This window comes from Eretmochelys imbricata, chromosome 10 (assembly GCF_965152235.1).
Source record: "Eretmochelys imbricata isolate rEreImb1 chromosome 10, rEreImb1.hap1, whole genome shotgun sequence".
NCBI classification, from domain to species: Eukaryota; Metazoa; Chordata; order Testudines; family Cheloniidae; genus Eretmochelys; species Eretmochelys imbricata.
In genome coordinates, this window is record NC_135581.1 from 17,905,234 (window position 1) to 17,928,353 (window position 23,120).

Sequence of the window (23,120 nt, forward strand, 5' to 3'; positions counted from 1 at the left end):
ACACTGGGGCATGGCCACTAGGTAACTTGAGGGGATGGAAGACCACGAGTGTCGATGAAGCCCCCTTGCACTAGGCCCCGGTGTCCTTGGCCCCCCCTCCTGCCTGGAGGCACTCGCAGCAGCTCTGCGTACTAGGCCCAAGTGTCCTTGGCCCCCCTGCCTGGAGGCACTCACAGCAGTTATGCTGAGAATCTGCAACAGTATGTTGCAGAGTCAGACTGCCTGAGACTAAGCAAGGCCAAACAGGGGAGATATGGAAGAACAATGCTGAATAAAGCAGCTTTATGTATAGTTTAACAAATGATACAGAGAATCAGGGAACTAGCTGGGAACTGGATTGGCTGGCTATATGGATACTTGGGGCAGCTTGCTATTGGATAAGTATGCTGGGAAAAAGGATGTATAAAAGCCTGTGTAACTTCCTGCTCTGTTGTGCAGGATTTGAGATTTTATTCTCCCTGTACCTTTTTGCAGCTGCAAATAAACTTTTCTGCTTCTCCACCCTGTTGTGATTATTGGGTGTAGCACACCGGGTAACGAACCAACTCAAGCTGTTGTTCAGCCTCTCGGCACTGGGTGCCGGCAACAGCTGGATTTGCCTGTGGTTGGCCTCTCTCTCTGGGGAGCCTGACTCTGGCACGTATGATGACTGTCCTGTCTGGCGTAACTGGTCAAGGATTTTACATTTCACTGCCTCATTCACAAGCTCCAGTGATCTCCCAAAGCCACATGGTCATGTTCCCAGTGTCAGTGCCACCACTGTGGTTATTTGCCTCTTAGTGATAACACCAACGAGCCACTTATTCTCCTGGGCTCACGTGAACATTCATGCAGCCCAATCCTCCCAGGACTGAGCAGAGTGGGGCATGCTCAGAGCATATCATGAGAGAGCAAGAGCTCAGCTTCTTTTGTGGCACAATCAACCACAGGCCCCAGACTGTGCAGTGACCCCTCCGTGGGGAAGAAAAGGGGGGGTGCATGGCGAGGAATGAGACTAAAGGAACATGCATCATGCTCCTTTCCCAGTGCTCACAGAAGTATTGGGAAACTTTAATACTAGATTCAGGCTCTTAATATTTCTGTGTTCAGCTGCTCGCCCTCCCTCCCAAGGCCATTTTGCTTGTGTGTCATCAGATGTGGAGACATAGGTGGCCAGGAGTCAGTGTGGAAGCACAGGGCCTTCATACAGGCCCTATAGACTATATAGACTTCATGGCATCCTTGAGATCTGAGGGCATAATGGAAGAATTTGCAGGAGACCCAAGGAGCATGACTTCCTGGCATTTCTCTCTTCCACTCCTCCCTCAGACTCTCTCCCAGGGGTTTTCCCATGGGGAGAGAGTGATCTGGCCCAGAAGAATGATGATAATTGTTAGTAATGATAGCAGAGCTGGGATGATCTTATGATGCATTACAAACTGCTAATAGCTTGTTCCTCGCAGCGTGTGTTCTGTCTGACTTTGTGTGCTTTATTTTGATGAAGTCTCATCTTTTCAGTCTACTGCTGCAGCCTATTAGCCTGGCACAAAGCTCCAGCTCAAATCTAATGGCCAGTCTAATGGTACAAAGCAAAGTTAAAAGACACAGCTATTCTAATGAGCAGCACTTTCCTAGTTGCTTCCAATTCTGTAACAGAGTGTCCTCCAAGGCAGATGAGAAGCAGCTTATTGCTGTTACAATCTGCTGCTCTGCCATCCCTGCTACAGCCAAGATGGAAGTTAACAGAAGGTTGCAGTGTTGGTGAAACCAGTGAAAACTCACATCTCAAAGTTTGTGTGGTAAGAGTGACTTTTTTCTCTACTCGCCTTGAATTTATTTTTCAAAGTTGAAGGCAGTTTTTGTCGTGGTTAAGGTGACAACACTCCTTGAAGAGCGGTTTGACTTGCATAAATAGTGAGATAAATTCACAAATGTGCGTGCATTGAATTTTTATGTGTGCTAGTGAAAATGATGACCCTCTGCCCTGGAGTAAATATTGTACTTGTGGATACTTGGGAAGGAGGAGCGTGTGTTTGTGTGGGGAGCCAGTCCCTGGTGACTGGGACTCTCCTTAGACCAATCCTCCCTGAAGAATAGCCTGGGGTCAGTTCAGGCTGGGGAAGGAGTATATCTGGTGGTTAGAACAGAGGGAATCTTGGCTTTTACTCCAAACTCTGCCACTGATTCATTCTCTAATCTGTGTGAAATCAAAAATTCTTGACCACCGGCAATACAAAATAACAGCACTGTCACGAGAACCCTGCCCCCAGATTCAAACCGCTCTTTTCCATTCTGGCTGGCCACTAATCCCTCCTGACCATGAGAGAGCTCTGACATCAGAGGGCACAACACTGTGAGGAACTGTGTGCCCTCCATTCCCACCGATTTCATGAATGTGACACACTGCTGAACATCTTTGACATGTGACCATGATTCCTCAGACTCCAGACTCCACAGGAAGTGAAGGTCATAAAGCACCTCATAGGATTGGGCCCCGAAACCACATCAATGAGAGAATAATTTATCTGTCATTAGCAGCATTGTCAACTGAAAGGAAACTGTCATTGCCAGAAATGGTTGTGATGAAAACCAAATGCATCCCAGACGCACAGGCTTGGAATAGGCATGGGTGCTCTGTGGATTCATGCTGCCCCAGGCAACAGGTTCCAGTGAAACCTCCCATCCATGTCAGGGCTGCTTTTCACTCTTGTTCCCCCGTTTCTCAGCAGGGAGGTTAATGCACAGCTGCACGGGACTGTGAGCACGGACTAGCCCAAAGGATATGAGCGTTTGTCATCCCTGGGTCCTCTTGCACAAGAATATCTAGTGATTTCAGCACAGCAGTACAGTAGTGGTTTCTATGCACATAGGAGCAATGAGGGGTCAGTCAGCTGAGAATCATGGTCATGGGTGCATGGGGGTAACACATGGTAGCTGGGGAGCATCATATTCCTGTGTGGATGGGCGTAACCTGGAATTTCAACACATAGGACTGAACCAGACTCTTTAACCCACCAGATGTAGCAACTTTCAGATGTAGCAATCTTGCTTTTTTCCTTCTTCCTTTCCCTCACCTACATTAAACTTCCAGTGGTGTTCTCAGCTACATATGGCATTCAAAGACACCGGCTCTCGTCCTTTAACCAGCTCTGCCCTTAAAACCGTTCCTGGCATAGTAACGTCCATTGGCGTGGTGATTTGTTTGACATTTCCATATCAGCAAAAGCCCTAGTACAGATGAAGTTATTCTGAAACCTGTTTTGCCAGTATAGCTTATTTTGTCCAGACCAGGGACAAACCAGTTTAAGCTGCATCTACACTAGAAGATTTTGCCAATATAGCCATACTGGTATAACTATACTGGCAAACCCTTTCTAGCAGGGGTGTGTGCAGGAATTTAAATTTGATCGCTTTTGGAGGGGCACGTACTGTGCCCCTACGGCAGCCCTGGGGTTGGAGGAGTTCACTCTCCTTGCCCCACTGTTTACTGGGGGGCCCTTGTCCCTGCTTGCCCCTTCTTGTGCATGCCCCTGCTTTCTGGTGTAGACTAGGCCTTAGATATACTTGAATTACTTCAAGACAGGTGAAGAGAATCATTTTCATATCTGTATATGAGGAATGTGTGTTGCTATCAAGAGAGCTGGGGGCATGTTAGTCTGTACACAAGGGTCACTGGTGAACATATGTGTTCAGCCAAAGAGCATCACTTCCCTGCAAAACACGGGGCAACCTTTGAGCCTGACTCTACTGTTACTTGTACCCATAAAAATCAGGAGCAACTCCCTTGAGGCCAGTGGCGTTAGTGTAAAGCCGGTGTGAGAGGAGACTCGGACTCTTATTTGTCTGACAGATCTGCTTTTCATAGCTTTCCTATTTTATTAAAATGTTCTAGTAACGCTGAAGTTGGGCAACAAGCCAGAAAAAGCAGGAAGTTGAGACTAAACTCAATCTTGTTAAACAATGCATACTCCTAAAGTAGATGCATTTAAACTGGTTTAACCTTCACTTAAATTGCTTCAATTTTCATCAGCAAATTGCTGGACTAAGATCAATTAGTTGAAGCAATAGTTAAACTGGTTTAACTGCATCTACATTTGCACCGCAGTAGATTAATTTTAAATTGAGCTAGTTAAACCAGTTTACCTTTTCTAGTTTAGACAAGGCTTTAGTTTTAACTTTAAATTTCCTGGTTTTTCTTTGGCTTGTCAAAATGTTACATATTATGTCTTCATTTCCTATTCCAGATGGTCAACCAATCTTCAGTTAGACACAAGTATGTGTGACTGCAAATCGAGTATTAGTAATAACCATGATCTGAACCAACCATTGCATTTCTATATTTCTCATAAAAAGTTTCCATGAGCTGTGAAGCAAATACCTCCATTTGCAATAACGGTTAATCCCCTTTCTCTCTGACAGCTGTGTATTTGCATCCCAGGGTTTTTTTCCTTCTCCTGCTGCAGCATTTAACTTTGTTCCGGATATCAGCACCTTAAGCTTTAAAAGGGCCACACTGATCATATTTCACAGTGCCCAGGCTTTTGAAGATGGTTTCCAAGTTTTATTAATGTAGATATTGTCTGTTTCTGTTCCGTTTATACAGTTCATTGCTTAGGACAGCTGGAAACAGGTGGGCAGGGCTTCCTGCACTATAACATAACAATAGGTAACAATTAAATATCCCACATTCAGCTCTGTAGGAGGAGCTGAGCCTTTTTTACCCAAGAGTTTCCATACAAAGTTTCCTAGAAGGTTTATTTAAAGTGAAACAGTAAGTGCTGGCTTGGAGGTGAGCCAGCTGCTGTTTGCACTTTTCATCTGTGCAGGGTGGTGGAGTTTGTAAGACACCTTTGGACAAGGGATGAGAGTATGAATTTCTCATCAAGCCTGTGCTTTTAAACCAAGGAAATACTGGATTGGGTTATTCATGATGTATAAAATAAATCCAGGTCCAGATAGGGGCAAGTGTGAGCCTTTGCAAATAAGTATTATAAGGCCAGTGAAATCTGGAGCATCACAGAGATAGCTAGTGAACAAACAAACTATGGTGGGTGGCAAGAATATGCCACTTATTAAACAGGAGAACGGGTTAAAAGAAAAATGGCAGTAACCTCTCCACTCCCAAACTCCTGTGAGTGATATTGTCCACGCAACACACTGACCCGCCTCAACCCTGGCCACAGAGTGTTCCGTAGAGATGGTCTCCTGCAAACCTGCTGTTCTTGTAAACCAAGTCCTCTTATCTGATACAGTGATAGAGACGGATTGAGCTATTAAAATAGAAAGGCTTCAAATCTGAACCAATCACAGGTTCTGTTTGTTCGCGTTGTCATGAATAGTGTCTGTGTTTTGTGAGTGTGTCTCAGTAGAATCTCACAGACTACAGGGGGACTAGGTCCAAGGAGCTGCAGGTAACACTAGTGCCAACACTAGAGGCAGAATACCACACTGAGTGGGTCCAGGTTACATCACTGTAATTCTGTTTTAGTTCAGTGCATGTAAAACAGACCCCAGTCTGAGTCTGAATACCGAAGGCCAGGTGAAGTGATTATTTTCTTCGCCACTAGCATAGAACATAAGTAGGATCCCTGGATAAATTATAGGTCTGCTAATGTACGATATCATGTTGTATGAAGTCATGAGTTAAAAACAAACCCCCAAGGCATAACTGCAGAATGATATAATCAAATGATGCCATTAAAATAGATAGGCAAAGCGGCTGAAATAAAGGGATGGAGATTTTCACTTAAAACACTATGACCACTCTAATTTTGATACTATCTACCATCAGGCATTGTTAAGTTGCCTGCAGGAGCAGATGGAGTGGTCCTTAGATTGGTCTGGTCCTGGGTGAGGTCACAGATGGTAGTGCTGGGCAGTGGGTCATTCTCCCAGAAGTCTCTTACATATCTGGCATAGTCAGAGTTCCATTTGGTCACTCTCACGGGTTCAATGTGCACAAAATGCCACTAGAGGGAACTGTGAGATGTTTTGGGCTCCAGTATGCTGATACATCAGACCCCGATTCTACAGCTCCGTTCTTTTCCGGCATCTGACTGCGATGGATCTGGGTGAGAATGAACTGGCTGAATGAGACAGACCAGGAGGTAAAGGGAAGCATGTAGAGGAATGCACTGGGGCAGTGTCTATACCATCTGTTGAGGGTGCATGAATGTGTTTTGCAAAAATCGTCCATTGCTTTGGGGCCCTATTGGATTCATTGCTGCTCCTGGATTCTCTGCCATAGGGGGTGGTCCATAATTCCTTTTATTTATGATTGGCTTGTAGGCAGCATCCTTTCCCCTCAATCTAGATACTGCAGTGACAACCAGCACCTTGTTCAGTTCTCAGCTGGGCTGCTGCAATTTTCTCCAGCTTCGGGCTTCCTGTAAGGTCTACCAAAACGTTCCCACTAGTGCAGAAGGTTTGTGGACCAGCTTCTCATGGAAAGTCAGCCCAGATGCCGTTTGCAAACCTGTTAGTGAGCCTTTCCCCAGGTTTCAGGCCTCTAGCAAAACCTTAAGCCAGATGAAATGCGCTGTATTTGAGGGTGCAAGTTTTGTACAACTGTTTTATTACCCCTTGAAAGAGCAAAGGCTCTTGAAGTCTGGGCCTGCAGCTGGCCAGTTACTCAACGGCCTGGCAATGAAGTGGGATCATCCAAAACAGCACCAAAAAGGCTCAGTCTCAGACAAGGGAACTATCCAAATAATGGTATATTAGCATTTCTAGGGCTGTATTAGTTTTGCTATCTGTTGGGCATGGTGCAAGAATGGGAGCTGTTTGAAGGGAGGGGGCCTAGGCAATAAGCAGCACGGATTATTATTACTACATGTTTGTAAAGAGCTGTGTCAATTTACCATGCGATTAGTGTTAATAATTAATGTAAATTACAGTGGTGCCCAAAATGTTATCCCTGGGGAAGGGAGGTCAGAGGCTGGAGGATAAGGAGGGAGGGTTTTGACAGCTAAGATGTGATTGGACCGCATGGTTCAACTGTCAAAGTTTCAGGTGAGTCATTGCAGGCTACTAGGCCCTGCAATAGGGTGTGCGCTGGTAAGAGGTGCTGACCAGGTAGGGTTTCCCAAAAAGCAGGGCCTTATCAGGCCACAGACTTGGCACAGAGTCCTGACTTAGGAGGCGTACATGTTTGTTTGCTCCTCTGCATGTTGCATTTTTATTCTAAAAGTGTCACAGAGAAAGCAGAATTTGGTTTCATGCAGTATATTTGTAGGTAGCCTTTTGCCCTGTCATCTGATCAGCTGCATGCATACAACTCTCACTGAGAAAGGAATATCATTATACAAATAATGGGGTAAAAAAAGGTCTGATATGTGTTGAGGTGGGTAGTCTGCTTCACAAGTTTTCTGGACTTGTGTTTTATATTTTTGAGGGTGACCACAAGATTTAGCATGCGAAACAGGTGCTTATCAAACAGTATACAAGAATATCCCTCTGCTCTCCTAGAGATTTGTTTTGTATATGCTGCTTTGTAGAGAAATGCAGGAAAATGTGAAACAAGGAGGGGGGGAAATCCCATAGATGTTTTTTCATTTCCAGTTTGGTTTCAAGACCTACCAATAGTGGTGAAACTGCCCGTATTTTGAGATCAGGACTGTGACATCAAAGTTACCATAACTGCCAGGCCACATGCTCTTGACTATACTGCACTGGCATATTACTGTTTTTGTTTTTTTGTTATAATGCTATAAAAATTGTTTGTGGGTGTATTCCTAGGCTTTAAAAAACGCATAGTTTAGGTCTACAGTATCCCAGTCCGGGAACATAAACTTCTCCTTGTGAAATATGATTTTTTCACTTAACTAAGATTTTATTTTATATAGAGGTGCATAGGAGGTGTTCTTGATGTTTTTCTTTTCTTTGGTACTTATGTGTTTTGAGTCCTTTCCCCACTGACTTCTAAAACTGAGACTTCTGATTGAAAATTCAGTAAACACTCTGTCTACTCACCTACATCTTTTAAACACCTACATCTTTCCTCTCTGCCAGTGCAGCCAAAGACCTCAGATCAACACTCTACTGCAGCTAAATCACAATAATACAAGAGCTTTGCCCTTTGGAATTAAACCACAAAGCAGAGCCATAAATAGAAGATCCTTATACTGCAGCAAGCCATCTGAAAATTCAGTAAACAAACAGAAGACGGCTCGGAATACACCAGGGGACAATGGTTCTGTCTAAACTGATATCTGTGAATGACTTAGCACATTTCTAGCAAGAATCATGTTTAAACACTATCTGCTAAAAAGATGCTAACAAGTTTTCAAATCCCTGTATAGAAAGGGCCAAATGTCTTAAAAAAAAAAAAAAAAACCAACCCCAAAGTTAGAGAACATATAGCCCTGTAATCAGGAGAAACCCTCCGCAACAGAGAAACCACTCTGTGCACAAAAAGCATTGTTGTTCTGCACAGGGAAAAATCCAGACCGACTCATTTCCTGAGTTTGTCAGTTACTATGTGGCAGAGTTTTACTACAGTCTTGAAACTGCATCTTCTGATCTTCACAGACCTAAAACTTGAATGGTTCCAGAAGCTCACCTGACTCCCGCACTCCAAGCAAGCTGTGGTAGAGGTGTTATTATTTACTATTTGTGTTACTGTAAGGTCTATGATCCCTAGTCATAGACCAGGTCTTCTCACCAATTTTCTCTGAGCAGGTGAAAATGCCTCTCAGTCTCAAGTCACCAAAAACATAACAGCAGTCAACACCTAAAAGAACCAGGAATTCAGTTTTAGAACAGTCAGTTTTATAGCAGGCAAGTCCCAGCCTTCCTCAGAGTTTCATTCAGCTTGCTCGCTTATTCAAATGTTAGGCTCAGCTACCTATGGGCAAATTTACTAATGTCTGTAAGGAACTTCATATTGATGACACAATATATTTTCAGAGCTGGCAGGAGAAAAAGTGCAGGTGGAGGAGAAAATCAGCCGGTACTTGGGGTTAAAAGGTTTTAAAAAAATAAAATAATAATAAAAAAAAATCTGTGGACCAAAGCACAAGTTCTATGGGAAAGTTGTTAATCCTTAGCAATCAACCGCTATGTCATCAATATGAGCAGTCATATATAATTCAGGAGTCTGGAGACATGGGCTACGTATACACTACAGAGCCTGTGGCAGTGTAGCTGTTGGAATAGCCCGCTTGTGTCGATGCAGCCTACACCAACAGAAGTTTTTCTGTCTGTGTAGGAATACCACCTCCCCGAATAATGTCAGCTACATCAACAGAAGCATTCTTTCATTGACACAGCTGCATCTACACTGAGGTTATGTTGGCATAGCTATCAGTCGAAGGTGTGGTTTTTGCACACCTGGACTGATGTAGCTATGCCCATGTAACTTTTAAGTTAGCTTTATACCTCTCAAATACATATCTCAGATAAACTGCATGTAGAGTTGCTGGAAGCACCAGATGTTCAGTTGCTAACGCAAGCTCAGAAATCCAGCTACCAGGGGGTGTTTACCCATCACTGAAGGATGTCAAAAGTGTGACACAAAGAAATACAGCTCTGAAGAGATCAGCGATACCCACATGAGGGAGAAGATCAGACAAAGGAATCACAGAAGCATTTAAGCACTAATGACTTAAGTTTATTTTGTGAGAAATAACGTTACAGGTAAGATCTTCTTCCAGAGAACCAAGGGTATTGCTGTAAGTCATGCCTGAGGACAGAAAGATTGAGAAAACAATTTTAAAAGGTTACTTATAATTGTTGGGTGTTTTTAGTGCAAACTGTGTATGTATGTGAACTGAACACTTTGGTTTTATTGGTATCAAATTGCATTATATATTATTTAGCCTGAGACTGTTACTTCATCTTTGCCAGACCACACATCCTCTTTATCTTATTGTTTCTGCACTGGCAGCTGGAGCTAGTGTAATTCCATATGCAGGAGTGTCATTCTCCCACCAAGTATGATTAGTGAGTCTCCTTTCCTTCTGTCTTGCTCTCCAGCCTTCCCCCCGACTACAATTTATCAGAGGGCTCTTGGCCAATACTTATTCTCCAGAAGGTCTTGGCTGTCCTTCATGTCCGGCTAGTAGATTTTTCCAGAGGGTGACAGACAGTTGAAGCTGTCTGTCTGTCATCCCTTGAGGATTTCATAGAGGTGATGATGAGCATGTTTTTGAGTCTAAGTTCAATGGAGAGGCAGCCACACTGGTGGAGATGTGGATTGGCTTCCTCACCATTGTGAGTTTTCCAAATGCTGTCAGGCCATTCATCACATGCATGTTTATTGCAATCATCCTGCCTTCAGGTCAGGTGGACATGCTTCCCAATCAAAAGTGTGTTGCAGCATAAATATGCAAGTGATTATATGTGTATATGCATCTCTCTCCAGAAGCAGCAATGACCCTCACATATTTGAATCATCTGCTCCTAAGGCTTCTCTCACAGAACGGGGCTCAGAGCAAGGATGGTTATTCATTGTGTGGTCGGCCTCTCTTAATTGCTGGGTTGTTTGGGAACTGGGCGTGGTGCTGCTGTCATGATGCTGTTCGGGGCCTACGTGCCCACTGGAGCACATCTGCTTGGTGGCTCCCCGTATCTTTGACTGCTGTGTACCATTTGCATGAGCGACTTCATTCGGCTGCTGGCATGTGGTCCAGCTTACTCAACTGTGATAGCAACCGCAATGTCCTGTCTCATACGTTTATAGTGGTTCTAACCAGTCCTGTTATGTCAGCAGCATGGCTAGTACTTCCCTGTGTGAGGTGCGTGTCTGTTTTCAGGGATGTTGACTCTATTCCTTGCAGTTCTGCAAATGGTAGTGCCTGTCCTCTGCACTTGTATTTGGGGACCCCATTTCCCAATTCTGCCGCTACTGGAGAGTTGGCATATAGGGCTGTTCAGAGGAAAATAAGGAGGAAGACAGAAAGAGCATTTGGGAATGCAAAGATTCACTTCAAGGCTCTATGCTACGTGGGATAGAGGGCAGGATTAAATTATGGCCAAAGTGTGTAAACTTGGATGGGTGACATGTATGGTGCACAGCATCAAGGGCCAGCAGAATGTCTCCCTTGTCAGCGCGTGCAGCCCCCCGTGTGTCTCGGGGATTGTGACGTGGGACTGGCTACTCATTGTACCTAGTGGCACCTGGGATTTGCATGTGAGGTGCTGTGCTTATTTCAACCTCCAACTTTCCCACATAGTTTTGTGAGGGGCTAAACAGTTGTCTTGATTTTTTTGTTTGGATTGACGTACTCAAATTGGGGTGGCAGGGGTGTGCCTCAAGACATGTGCAGGCAGGCCCTCCTGGGTTTACCACTGCCATCCCAGAGTGAAGCCATGTGAGGTGAATCAACCCCACTCTTCATGGTTCTCTCATTCCACACATCCCAGTCGTGAATTGAAAGTAGCTATGCAAGGTGCTCACCACCCTGTGACTGCTCCAAGCTGCCTTCTCGTGCAACTTCTTGTATCAAGTTTGGAGTATATAGCTTTGCTGAATCAAAGGTGGAGTTAGCTCATAAGGTTCTTTCAGATGGCTACTGTTGAATTCTGTGCTGCAGACACAAGTGTCATAGCAATTGATCATGTATGACTGCTTGCAGCCTTCAGGCCTGCAATAGGCAAGGAAGGGTTCATAATATAAATTATTAACTAGTCAAATTAATAACTGCTCCCAAAGTCATCTCCTTTCTCTTCAGGATGTCAGTATGTGAGCAATTTGGGCACAGTAAAAACTGTGAGCAAGTCTTGTGTCACCCAGACTGAGAATTTAATAGAAAAATTTAATAGAACTTTAATATTAAAGTCACAAAGAGTCATTATCAGGAGCAGTTATTAATATTGTAATAAATCTGGAGGGACCTAGGAACAACAGTTGTCTCTGTGCTGCACATCAATCACTCAAACCTTCACAGTGGTAGTAGGGATAGAACTTGGTGCCTTCCCTTGCAAAAGCACAGGTCTCTAACTTCTGAAGTTAAGGAGAATCACTGTTAGCTATTAGCACAGTAGAGCCTGTGATGAGCAGTGGAAGACTTCTGAGGTGAGAGGATGATGCAGTAGTGACAGTGCACACATGCCTACTTCATGACACACTATTTATATAGATTTGCCAAGTTTTAATTTATTTTGAATGTTTGTATTTTTGTTAACTAAATTTTTCTTAGTGTGATGTGCAATATGAAAACAGTTCTAAAATATTATTTCCACAGTCTGTAAAAATCTAAGCTGGCCTGGTTCTGATTTTCACCCAGATCTGCAGATCAAACGCCATTATTTTTCTGTAAGAACGGCCGTCAATTCAATAGAACTGTGCTGATTTACACCAGCTGAGTATCTGGCCCTTTAAAGTAAGCATACTGCTGATTTTTTTTACAGCGCTCTTCTCTTATATCTTTGCTGGTTATTGAGCCTGACATGTTGGCTTCATGACAGTAAAGCGAGTTGATTAGCAAGGTTCTCACTGTATCTGGGTATGTGCTGGATAGATTATTTGAACAAATCTGTCTGAGCTTCCTCTCTTATCAACCTATGTCTTATTTTTTTAAAGTACATTTATCTAAAAAAAACCCAACTAAATTATAAAAAAATAGATTAAATGGCCCTAAAACTATTATACTAAGAGTTCCCACTATGAATCTTTTGCTGTCTTGCTTTTGTTTAGGTCTTTGATCACTCTGTGTTTAAGAAATGGGAACAAAGCCAATGCTGAAAGTTTGAGAACTAGGAACTCCATCCTTTAAAGTTTTGAATGAAGAAGCCCCTGGACAAAAACTGTCAATGGGTTCTGATGACAACGCTTTCATTTCGGAGAGGAAAAGGGAAGTGATGGGGAGCAGCTGTTCCTTCTCTCCTCTCTCCCACCCCACTGCCCTAGTTCGGGTGGGTCCCAGGCAAAACCATGGAGCTTGTGGCTACACCCCCAAGCCTGATCCCGCTCTCCTCTGGCCAAAACCATTGGCATTTCCTCTGAGCTCACACAATAAATGACGCGGCACCTTTTCCCCTCGGAAGAGGAAGCTTCGGAGCTAGTAACGGTTGGGGGAGAAGGGCTGGACTAAGGAAGCACAACAGCAGGGGCGAGGGGGCGGTGAGTGCGTGTCCCGGGACAGGAGGCCGAAGCAGGCGGGGGGAAGGCGGCTGGGTGGCGTCCTGGGACGGGAAGCAGGCGGGGGAAGGCGGCTGGCTGGCTGGGCGCACCCCAGGGGCTGGAGCGGGACTCGGAGAAGGAGGCGGCTGGCTGGGCGCACCCCAGGGGCTGGAGCGGGACTCGGAGAAGGAGGCGGCTGGCTGGGCGCACCCCAGGGGCTGGAGCGGGACTCGGAGAAGGAGGCGGCTGGCTGGGCGCACCCCAGGGGCTGGAGCGGGACTCGGAGAAGGAGGCGGCTGGCTGGCTGTCCCGGCGCTGGAGCTGGGAGTGGTGGAAGAGCACTCGGTGGGAGGAGCTGGCAATCCTGGGAGCCGCAGGGGTAGTGGGTCTAGGGCAGCCTGCAGGGGGGTGCCCGTGCCGACTCCCGGAGCTGGGGGAGGCTGGTGAGTGGGGTGGCGGGCGCCCCCTGCATGCGGAGGCCGGGGGGCGTTGCCGCAGCCGGTACCATGGGCTGAGCTCCCGCCGCACCATGACCGTCTACACCCTGAACCTGCGCGTCTTCTGGCCGCTGGTGACTTGCCTGGGCACGGCCCTCATCTGCCTCTACCAGGCCGCGCGAAGCCGGGCGGGCGCCCCGGACTCGGACAGCGCCCCGGACTCGGGCTCTGTCCCGCTGCTCAAGGGCTCCGCGCTGCTGCTGCTGGGCTTCCTGCTGCTCCGCTACTGCGCCTCCCGCAGCGGCAGCGGGGAGTGCGGCCAGCGGCCCCGAGCCGCCCGCGGCCCCGAGGCGCCACCGAGCAGCGCCGCCCGCCGGAGCCTGCTGGAGAGCTTCTACGAGCAGCAGCTGCGCCTCTCCCCGCACGTGCTGGGCCACAGCAAGGCGCACGTGAGCCGCATCGTGGGCGAGCTGGTGCGGGCGGCCAAGGCGCAGGGGCTGCAGCCGGCCTCCCTGACCCCCACCCTGCGCGGGGACTTCGTGCAGATCGGCAGCGCCTACGAGCAGCACAAGGTCCGCAGCCCGGACTGCTTCGACATCCTGGTGCCGCTGCGGCTGCCGCCGCGCCTGGAGCTGGAGCCCCGCTGCCTGGGCGCCGAGGAGCCGGGGCTGGCCCCGGAGCTGCGCAGCGCCTTCACCTGCGCCCTGAAGGCCCCGCAAGGGGCCGCCTGGCCCCGGGGCTACCGGCCCTTCAGCGAGGGCTTCTGCGTGGAGCTGCAGGGCCGGCGCTACCTGTCCTCGGCCCTGGTGCTGCGCTGGTTCCAGGGCCACCTGCAGCGGTGCCTGGGCGCCGTGCTCTACCGGCTGCAGGAGCGCTGCCGCATCAGCCTGGCCGCCTGCCCGGGCCGCCAGCTCACCCTGCACATCCTGCCGCGCTCGGACTACGTCTGCTGCCACATCTCCATGGCCGTGCGCCTCATCCCCGCCATCCCGCTGGGGGACTCGCTCTATCTCATCGCCCTGCAGCCCGGCGCCAGGAAAGCCCAGCCCGGCGCTGCCTGCCCCCTGCAGGCCCTCTGGGGGCTCAACGTCGCCAAGCAGGAGCAGCGGCTGCTGAGCTGGCTCAAGGAGCAGACCCCGGCCAACTCCTGCCACCTCAAGTGCCTGCAGATCCTCAAGGGGCTGCGGGACCTGCGCGGCCGGGGCTTGGAGCAGCCCTTCGGCGCCCAGTGGAGCCGCGTTCTCTCCTCCTACATCCTCAAGACGGCGCTCTTCTCTTTGTTGCTCCGGGGGCCCTGGCAAGCCTGGGAGGAGCAGTTCCTGGCGGAGCGGCTGGAGGATCTGGTGCTGTACCTCAGGGACTGCCTGCAGAAGCGGGTGCTGATGCATTTCTTCCTGGGCAACGCCAGCGTCCCCGAGGCGGTGCCGGTGCCGAAGCTGCTGAAGGAAGCTGCCCCCGTCAATCTGCTGGCTGCCTTTGACGCCCCTACTCTAGACTTGGCCGCCTTCCAGCTGCTGAACACCTGGAACCAGGCTCCTAAGATCATCCGACTGTACAGTAACCCAAGGTACTTGAGGAAGAGCCCCACGTTGTGTAAGCACATCACCGACACCGGTCAAGAGTCCCAAAGCAACTGAGCATCACCTAGGGGCGTTTGTCAGTGCCTTTGGGGCATGCACTGTGAGGCCAAAGGACCTATCTGTGTTACTGGTAAATTGCCTGAGGGTCCGAAGGGAGATTGAACTGCCTGACAGCATCCAGTGGGGTTCTCTGTGTGTTTCCTTGATCCTGGTAACCTAGGAAATCCAAACTTTAAGACTAAGAAATACTGACGCTTTAAGATCTTAATAGCTTTGTAATGATGATGATTCCTGGAGAAATTATTAAACTTCCAGGAAAGTGCCTTAATTAGAAAGCACTACCATAACCACTTGTAAACCTAATTTGGTACCAGATTTATAGAGGGGTTCACACTGATGAATTTGGCATGTCACCTTAAAGTTTAGTCACAAAAGTGACCCTGTCCATAGCTTTCTTTTAATGCAAAAGATAATCAGGATCAAAGATCAATGGCATGGAAAAAGTCAGTGTGACAAGGTACTTTTTTGAGGTGGAGGAGAAGCCAAGGGTATTTCTTGATCCTTAAACACAGTTTGAAATATTTATTCAATGAGACACTCATAGGTAGTTGTCTGTGTGATTTTAATATACTGTGCTAAATGTAGAATAATATGCAAATTAATATAAAATTAAATTATGAGGAGTGAAATTAAAACCTATTTGACAAAAGTATGAAGAATCTAGTTGTACATTTGTGTTAAAATGAAGGTCGCTCTGAAAGATTAAAATATAATTATACAGCTCACAAATGAAAGAAGAACAATTGCACTTTATTTCCGTAAAGGCCTTCATTTTATGGTAATTGGCTGCACTAAATATTTAGTTTGAACATAAAAGAGGCATTAATTTTTTTTTTTATTAAAAATGGATGGATGTGTAAATCCTCTAAGCATTCTGTCTTGGTTGTTAGACCTGAACCGTTTTTCTTCCTTAAAAGTTGCTGTACCTTAATAACTACCAAACCTGCCTCACACCTTATTTGCTATAGTGCAAAATTTAAAATAACTCCAAAAATGTAGAGGTGTAAACTAGCTGCTGCACCCATGTGTTCTTCACTGATAGGTCAGTAAGGTCCTTTAGTGGATCAGCTAACCAAACTCCTGAACTGTGGCAGCATTATGGTCTGCCTCAGACCAGGAGATACCGGAAGCGAGAGGTGGCAGTTCCGGTGCAGCAAATATTTTTTTGTAAAAATAATCTTTCAGGGTGCCTTAAAGTTCCCAAGTCTTGGGAAAAATTCATAGTACAGTAAGAACCTATTAACTTTGATGGCGTCCCTTTAATGTAAACACTAGCCAGATAATTTCCATGTGTAGATAGATTATTTGAGAATACCTCATACAACTTCTCAATTGATCTTTAATGAGCACTTACTGTCTCTGAGTAGTATACGTTAATAGTTTAGTTTTGGATTTTATCTGAGAAAATACATTTGACCTTATGGGCCATTGCTGCATTAAACTATAGTATGTAGAAAAGGATCAGAAAGCTTCTATTTCATATGCTCTTTAAAAGTGTGTTTGTTTTTGATATAAATAGTTAAAAACTAGTGAACCAAATGCATCACAGGTTGTCTGCAAAATTACACATTCTAAGCAATCCAAACTTTAATGTAATACATTTCCACAGCTTCTGAGACCACATTCTTGAAAATTAAAAGTATTAAGGCACCAAGCCTGTAATTGAATTTTTCATGTACATAAGGTTAAGCATGTGCCTGATTTTTTGCAGGATTGGGTCCTATGTGGACAGTCTGCTGTGCTTAATTTTAATTTGGTAAATTAATCAGGAATAGCTGGGAATGTTTGGAATAATTTAAAACTGTTAATTTTAGAATATTGCTCATATATATTATGCTGGTGTTCTCTATCTGTAGTTATACATGATAGAAAATAGCACACTTTTAAAAACAACCACAAAACTTCATAAAACCTAGTTTACTAAACTGAAAATTTCTCCAGTTATAGATGCATGTTTCCTTGTATTTGGTTTTTAAACTGACTTTGCTGTCTTATTTTCAGGTAATTTAGCATCTAAGTGACATTTTCTCAAATTGGGTTATTTTTACATGGAGCGTTGGTTCTCTCTTTGGGAAAATACAAATGGCTTGTTTAAGTGTAGTGTTGACCACTGTGCTCACCGTGTGGACCTAAGTGAGCTACCTTGGTGCATTTTTAGAAGGCAAAAATGTTTACTGTTTTGCAGACTTGTATAGGGTTGCCAGCCCTCCAGGATTTAAAGGTTATGTCCTGTGATGAAATCTCTAGGAATATGTCCAACCAAAATTGGCAGCCCTAGGTACACATACAAGGAGTGCTATTCTGCAGTCCTTGAGTCAACAGGAGTTTTGCCTGAGAAAGGACTAGTGAATCAGGCCCAAGGTATTGTGGTTACTTGGAGCACTTAATACACATTTAGTTCAACAGTTAATCCTGGCAACATGGTTACCTTAGTGAACTACCTGTTTGTTTACATCAGTGTGTAACACTTTTTTTTTTTTTCCAAGAGGGACTATGTACATTTTGGTGTGTGTTCCTTGCTGGCTTATATAATACATGGAAACCTATTAGATTTAATAAAACTTTCTTATTGCTGTTAAGCGCTGATACTACAAAGGGAAAGCTACATCAAGAAATGCATAATAAGAAGGGATTTTTGGGAATATAAATAGTCTGAAAGTGAAACTTGAAAGTTGGGGGAAAGGACAAATGAGGAGGAGCAGAAACACTTGGTGAAAGAGCAGTGCAGGTAATCCAAAGGACACAGAGATAGATGGAGGAATCCTGCAGAAGGGTCATGAAGATTTGGATTGAGGTGGGGGGAAAAGTGATTTAACCATGTTAAACCATGCTTCCAAAATGTATATAAAACAAGGCTACAGTGAAGGGGCTCCATACCCATGTTCCCATCAGCTGCAAAACTCCCATTGATTTGGGCTTGCTAACAACTTCAAATCAAGCTGATCTTTAATAAGGTGTATGTGAGATTATGTTCTTGGTGACATGAGCAAACCACTGCCCTGATCCTGCAAATACTTATGCACCTGTTTTAACTTCAGTCACATGAGTAGGCCTATTGAAGTCAATTAGGCTATTTACATGAGTAAAATTAAATTTGCATTCAGATGATGCAGGATCAGAGACTGAAATTCTCTATTGAACAGCAATTCAGATCTGTACATTTCAGGTATTGGTTGGTATTTCCTGTATCTATAATGCCTATGTTGAGAATATTATGTTTGACTAAAGTGACTATTGAAAATTGGGTCTGTTAGACTATTAATGTCATTTTATGCCAAATGAAATGTGGTGGTGCGAATATTAGTTTCTGGTGCTATCTTTAGGGTCTTATCCTGCAAACATGCACATGCAGAATTTGACCCATGTGAGTAACGTATTGATACTCTCTCCCCTCATGGGAGTGCTCACACGAGTAATGTTCCACGCATGTATTTGCAGGATTAGGGCCTTACTTGTTATAGTGTAGACTGAGAATGATAGTTTATGTATTTAAATTAAAAATGAAATACAGAAAGAAACACGTGTTTTTTAGACACTGTGTATTTTAAATACACAACAATTTTTTAAGGACTTAGTATAATCAAAACTGGTGTCACTTTTTTGGGAAAAGCTACATCTAAAACAGGGTAAATTGAGATGTGCATATGAATTTTTTAACTGCATATCTATTTTCTCCATGTATTAGAAATTATAGTGTTAATTGTTAAGTTAATAACACTTCTTAAATGAGACCTTGATTAAATGACTAAAGCATTCCTCTCTTTTTCACTTTTGGATCTTCTTGCAAAGCAATCCAAACTAAATGTCTGTTTGAAATGGACATTCATGGTACAATTATTTTTTGCTGGTTAATAATCAGACCAAAGATTTAACTAAGTGTTGTTCAGCTGCTATTGTTTTAAGAAAGTGTTTATATGCTTAAAATGTTAGCCTGTTTGAAACAAATGTTCATAAACTCTTCTATTTTAATATCCAAATACATGTGCACTTTTATTGCCTCTGCAAAAAGTTGGAGTTTTGTTACTCATTTTTAATATTTCACTGTATATTAATAAACAGCTGTTTTGAAACCTCTGTGGCTAAGTGATTTAACAGTGATTCTGTGGCAAAAGATAACTTCTCCATCAAGTAGAATTTACTCAAATAGCAGTGAACCTGATACTGTATTACCTAAGGGTGAAATCCTGGAGATTGCAGGAGGTTCCTCTGCACATGGGAAGACCTGTCCTGACGGCACGCTCCTTGGGACTATGAATAAGGATGCTGTGGAAGGACCAGGAGAGAGGTTGAAGCTTGGCCAATAGATCCACAAACTGGGTCCATTGCCAGAATTCCATGGTAAGGGATGCAGACTGGGCCATGAATGTTGCTGCAAGTTGTTGTCGCACTGGCTGTGCTGTTTTCAGGTTAGGGAGGGGCCAGTTCTGTTTTCCTGATTGGGTCCCTACAAAAAGCCTGCTTGCTTGGGATTTGCACAGAGGCTTAGGACTTCACTCCTAGTGAACAGAACTTTGTGCAAGCTGTACAGGCATTACATGTGTACACATGTCTGTTTCGGAGTTACAAACTGCATGGACCTTATTTTGTCATTGTTTCACGTGGACAACTTCCACTGAAGCTAGTGGGTGAATCTGAGGATATCCTCCCTCATTCATCTTATGTAGGATGCTAAAACCATATTGTTGTTGCTCGTGCCAATGTACTCTATTAGAAAATGGGATCAACAAGATCTGAACCTTTAATATGTTAAAATACAAGTTAAACTTCAGATGAATTATCTTAAGTATTTTTCCCTTCCCTTCCCCACAAATAAGTTTTTTGTAGGGAAAAAATCAAGTAGTCCAAGAACCCATTTTATAAAGCACTATGGAATGTTCAGCCAATTGGATTACTCGGTCGACTGAACTGACTGGCAGCTCACTAACAGAGATGTTTTCTTGTGCCATTATTGCACATTCACTGATCAAAGTTTGTGGGGAGTATTTGGATTTGTTTTCGTTTTAATTAACGTTTTGAGGTGATTATGTTGGTCAGTGCGTAAAGCTTATCTCTACCCTCTGCCCTGCAGTACTCCAACCACTTCCTGTTCCAGTCCTGGGTTTCTCTTGAGCAGAAAACATTAATAGAGCATGCAATTTTCCTTTCATAATACATTTTCATTAATGAAAAAATTAGATGGACTAATGACACTCAGGCTTGGTACTAAAGAAAAGTCTGTGTCCAACCCATAAAAGACATTTTGTTTTAAAATTTTTTCATCCATGTGAAAATATCAACCTTGTAATGCAGACAAGTTAGGCAGGGACTTACTGATTAAGTACTGGTAATGCAAGTTACAGGTGCCTGATGGAAAAAGCACTTTCTTATGCATTCAGAACCACTCAAACAGCAGAATGTTTGTAGTTTGCTCTTTTAGGTTAGTTCCTTTGTACCTTCCTTATTAAACATGTGGGAAAACCTGACAGGTACACAATGGGGCTGAAATTTCACAAAGGAGGACATGAACTTTGTGTAGTTAACAGGTGAGAGATGAATAGCTCTGTTTTCATTCAGATCATGAAAATAATCAAGATATATAGATCTTCAAAATATAGGTGAGGGAATAGTTAGTGTTCATGCTATGTATTCACTGCAGTACTCAGTGATCTTCTAATGTACAACTCTCCACCCATTTGAAGGCTTTTGGTGACTCCTGTTATAATGGGTACGTAATTTAATACCCCAGGATATGAGGAGTTGAATCTCTCTTTGGATCTGTTTGTGAATGGGGTTTCCATATCCATGTTTCTAGTAGATATGGCTAGTGTTTAACCTATGCAGTACCTATGCCCATGTGTGGAAGTGTCTAAGCATTTTTGGGCCTAGCATATGTCTTATTTTGGTTATGTGTCCCAAACATTATATTAAACCAACAATCTTCCACTGAAATTTATGAATAGAACATAATTTATTATTTATTTTCTTAGCTCTGCACGTACATTGCAGGACCTATTGATATCCACATAACACTTTGTGCTTTGTCTGAGACTGTCAAAAGTTCACTACAAACATTGATGCCTTTTCAGAGTAACAGCCGTGTTAGTCTGTATTTGCAAAAAGAAAAGGAGTACTTGTGGCACCTTAGAGACTAACCAATTTATTTGAGCATAAGCTTTCGTGAGCTACAGCTCACTTCATCGGATGGATACTGTGGAAAGTGTAGAAGATCTTTTTACACACACAAAGCATGAAAAAATACCTCCTCCCACCCCACTCTCCTGCTGGTAATAGCTTATCTAAAGTGACCACTCTCTCCTTACGATGTGTATGATAATCAAGGAGGGCCATTTCCAGCACAAATCCAGGGTTTAACAAGAACGTCTGAGGAACGGGGGGGGGGTGGGTGGGAGGGGAAGGGTAGGAAAAAACAAGGGGAAATAGGTTACCTTGCATAATTGACTTAGCCACTCCCAGTCTCTATTCAAGCCTAAGTTAATTGTATCCAATTTGCAAATGAATTCCAATTCAACAGTTTCTCGCTGGAGTCTGGATTTGAAGTTTTTTTTGTTGTAATATAGCAACTTTCATGTCTGTAATCGCATGACCAGAGAGATTGAAGTGTTCTCCGACTGGTTTATGAATGTTAATTCTTGACATCTGATTTGTGTCCATTTATTCTTTTACGCAGAGACTGTCCAGTTTGACCAATGTACATGGCAGAGGGGCATTGCTGGCACATGATGGCATATATCACATTGGTAGATGTGCAGGTGATAAACTGATGCCTTTAAGCTTCTTTGTACCCAACCCCTAAAGTAGGGAAGTAGTATCATTTCCCCTTTAACAGGTGGGAAAACTGCTTCAGGAAGGTAAGCGATTTGCACTGTCTCACAAGAGGACTGTTGCAGACCTGGAAATTGCATATGTATTTCTTGACTCCTATACTTTCTCTTTAAAACCAAACAAAACACTTCTGCAAAAAGGGTCAGTTCCTTTTTTAGCTTGGCATTGTCACAGTGGGCTTCAGCCTGTATTTTAATGGTGCCCTCAAGTGTGGTAGATGCATCACAATCAATATGAAAAGCCCTGATCACTGGCAGAAGGAACTTGTAAATAACTTCAGGCATAATGCAACCAGGGGAGTAACTAATAGGGAGATTAGGAGGTGGGAAGATATGGGCAAGCTTGCTAAGGTTATATGGATACTTAGTGAAGGCTACGGTTAGAGTAAAAGAAGAGGAAAAATAAGGTAGACAGCTGATTAAACCATTTCTTAACATGCTTGCTCTTTAGTTTCAAGCAGTGGAAAAGATGATAAATACTGGGCAAAGAAAGTTTGGTTGTATCTAGATCCTGTTGATAAACAAAGTTTATTGGGCCGGGGGGCGTGAGGGGAGGGCAGCCCTTGGCTCTTATTCTTGCCAATCTTGTTTCATGCAGAATTAAAACTCTCCGAAATGTTTTAACCTGTCTTTGGATGGAGTGTTTGGAAAACGAGAAGTATTATTCATTCTTGGATTTTGACTGGTGGATGCTATCCAGTACAATAGTACAGTGTATTCACCTTTTAAATGTAGTGAGCTCTACAAATAAAGAACTGTGCATTTCCATTAGGCTTGTTTCAGAGTAACAGCCGTGTTAGTCTGTATTCGCAAAAAGAAAAGGAGTACTTGTGGCACCTTAGAGACTAACCAATTTATTTGAGCATGAGCTTTCGTGAGCTACAGCTCACTTCATCAGATGCATACCGTGGAAACTGCAGCAGACTTTATATATACACAGAGAATATGAAACAATACCTCCTCCCACCCCACTGTCCTGCTGGTAATAGCTTATCTAAAGTAATCTTCAGGTTAGGCCATTTCCAGCACAAATCCAGGTTTTCTCACCCTCCACCCCCCCACACAAATTCACTCTCCTGCTGGTGATAGCCCATCCAAAGTGACAACTCTTTACACAATGTGCATGATAATGAAGTTAGGCCATTTCCTGCACAAATCCAGGTTCTCTCACTCCCTCACC

At 44.3% G+C, this 23,120-nt stretch overlaps 1 protein-coding gene across 1 annotated transcript; it reads left to right on the top strand.

The window, feature by feature from the left end:
* Window positions 1–13,272: 13,272 nt before the first annotated feature.
* Window positions 13,273–19,189, top strand: ITPRIPL2 (ITPRIP like 2). The gene has a single exon (XM_077829053.1). It carries the CDS (start codon window positions 13,572–13,574, stop codon window positions 15,114–15,116), a length of 1,545 nt encoding a protein of 514 aa, XP_077685179.1. The 5' UTR covers window positions 13,273–13,571; the 3' UTR covers window positions 15,117–19,189.
* The last annotated feature ends 3,931 nt before the right edge of the window (window positions 19,190–23,120 follow it).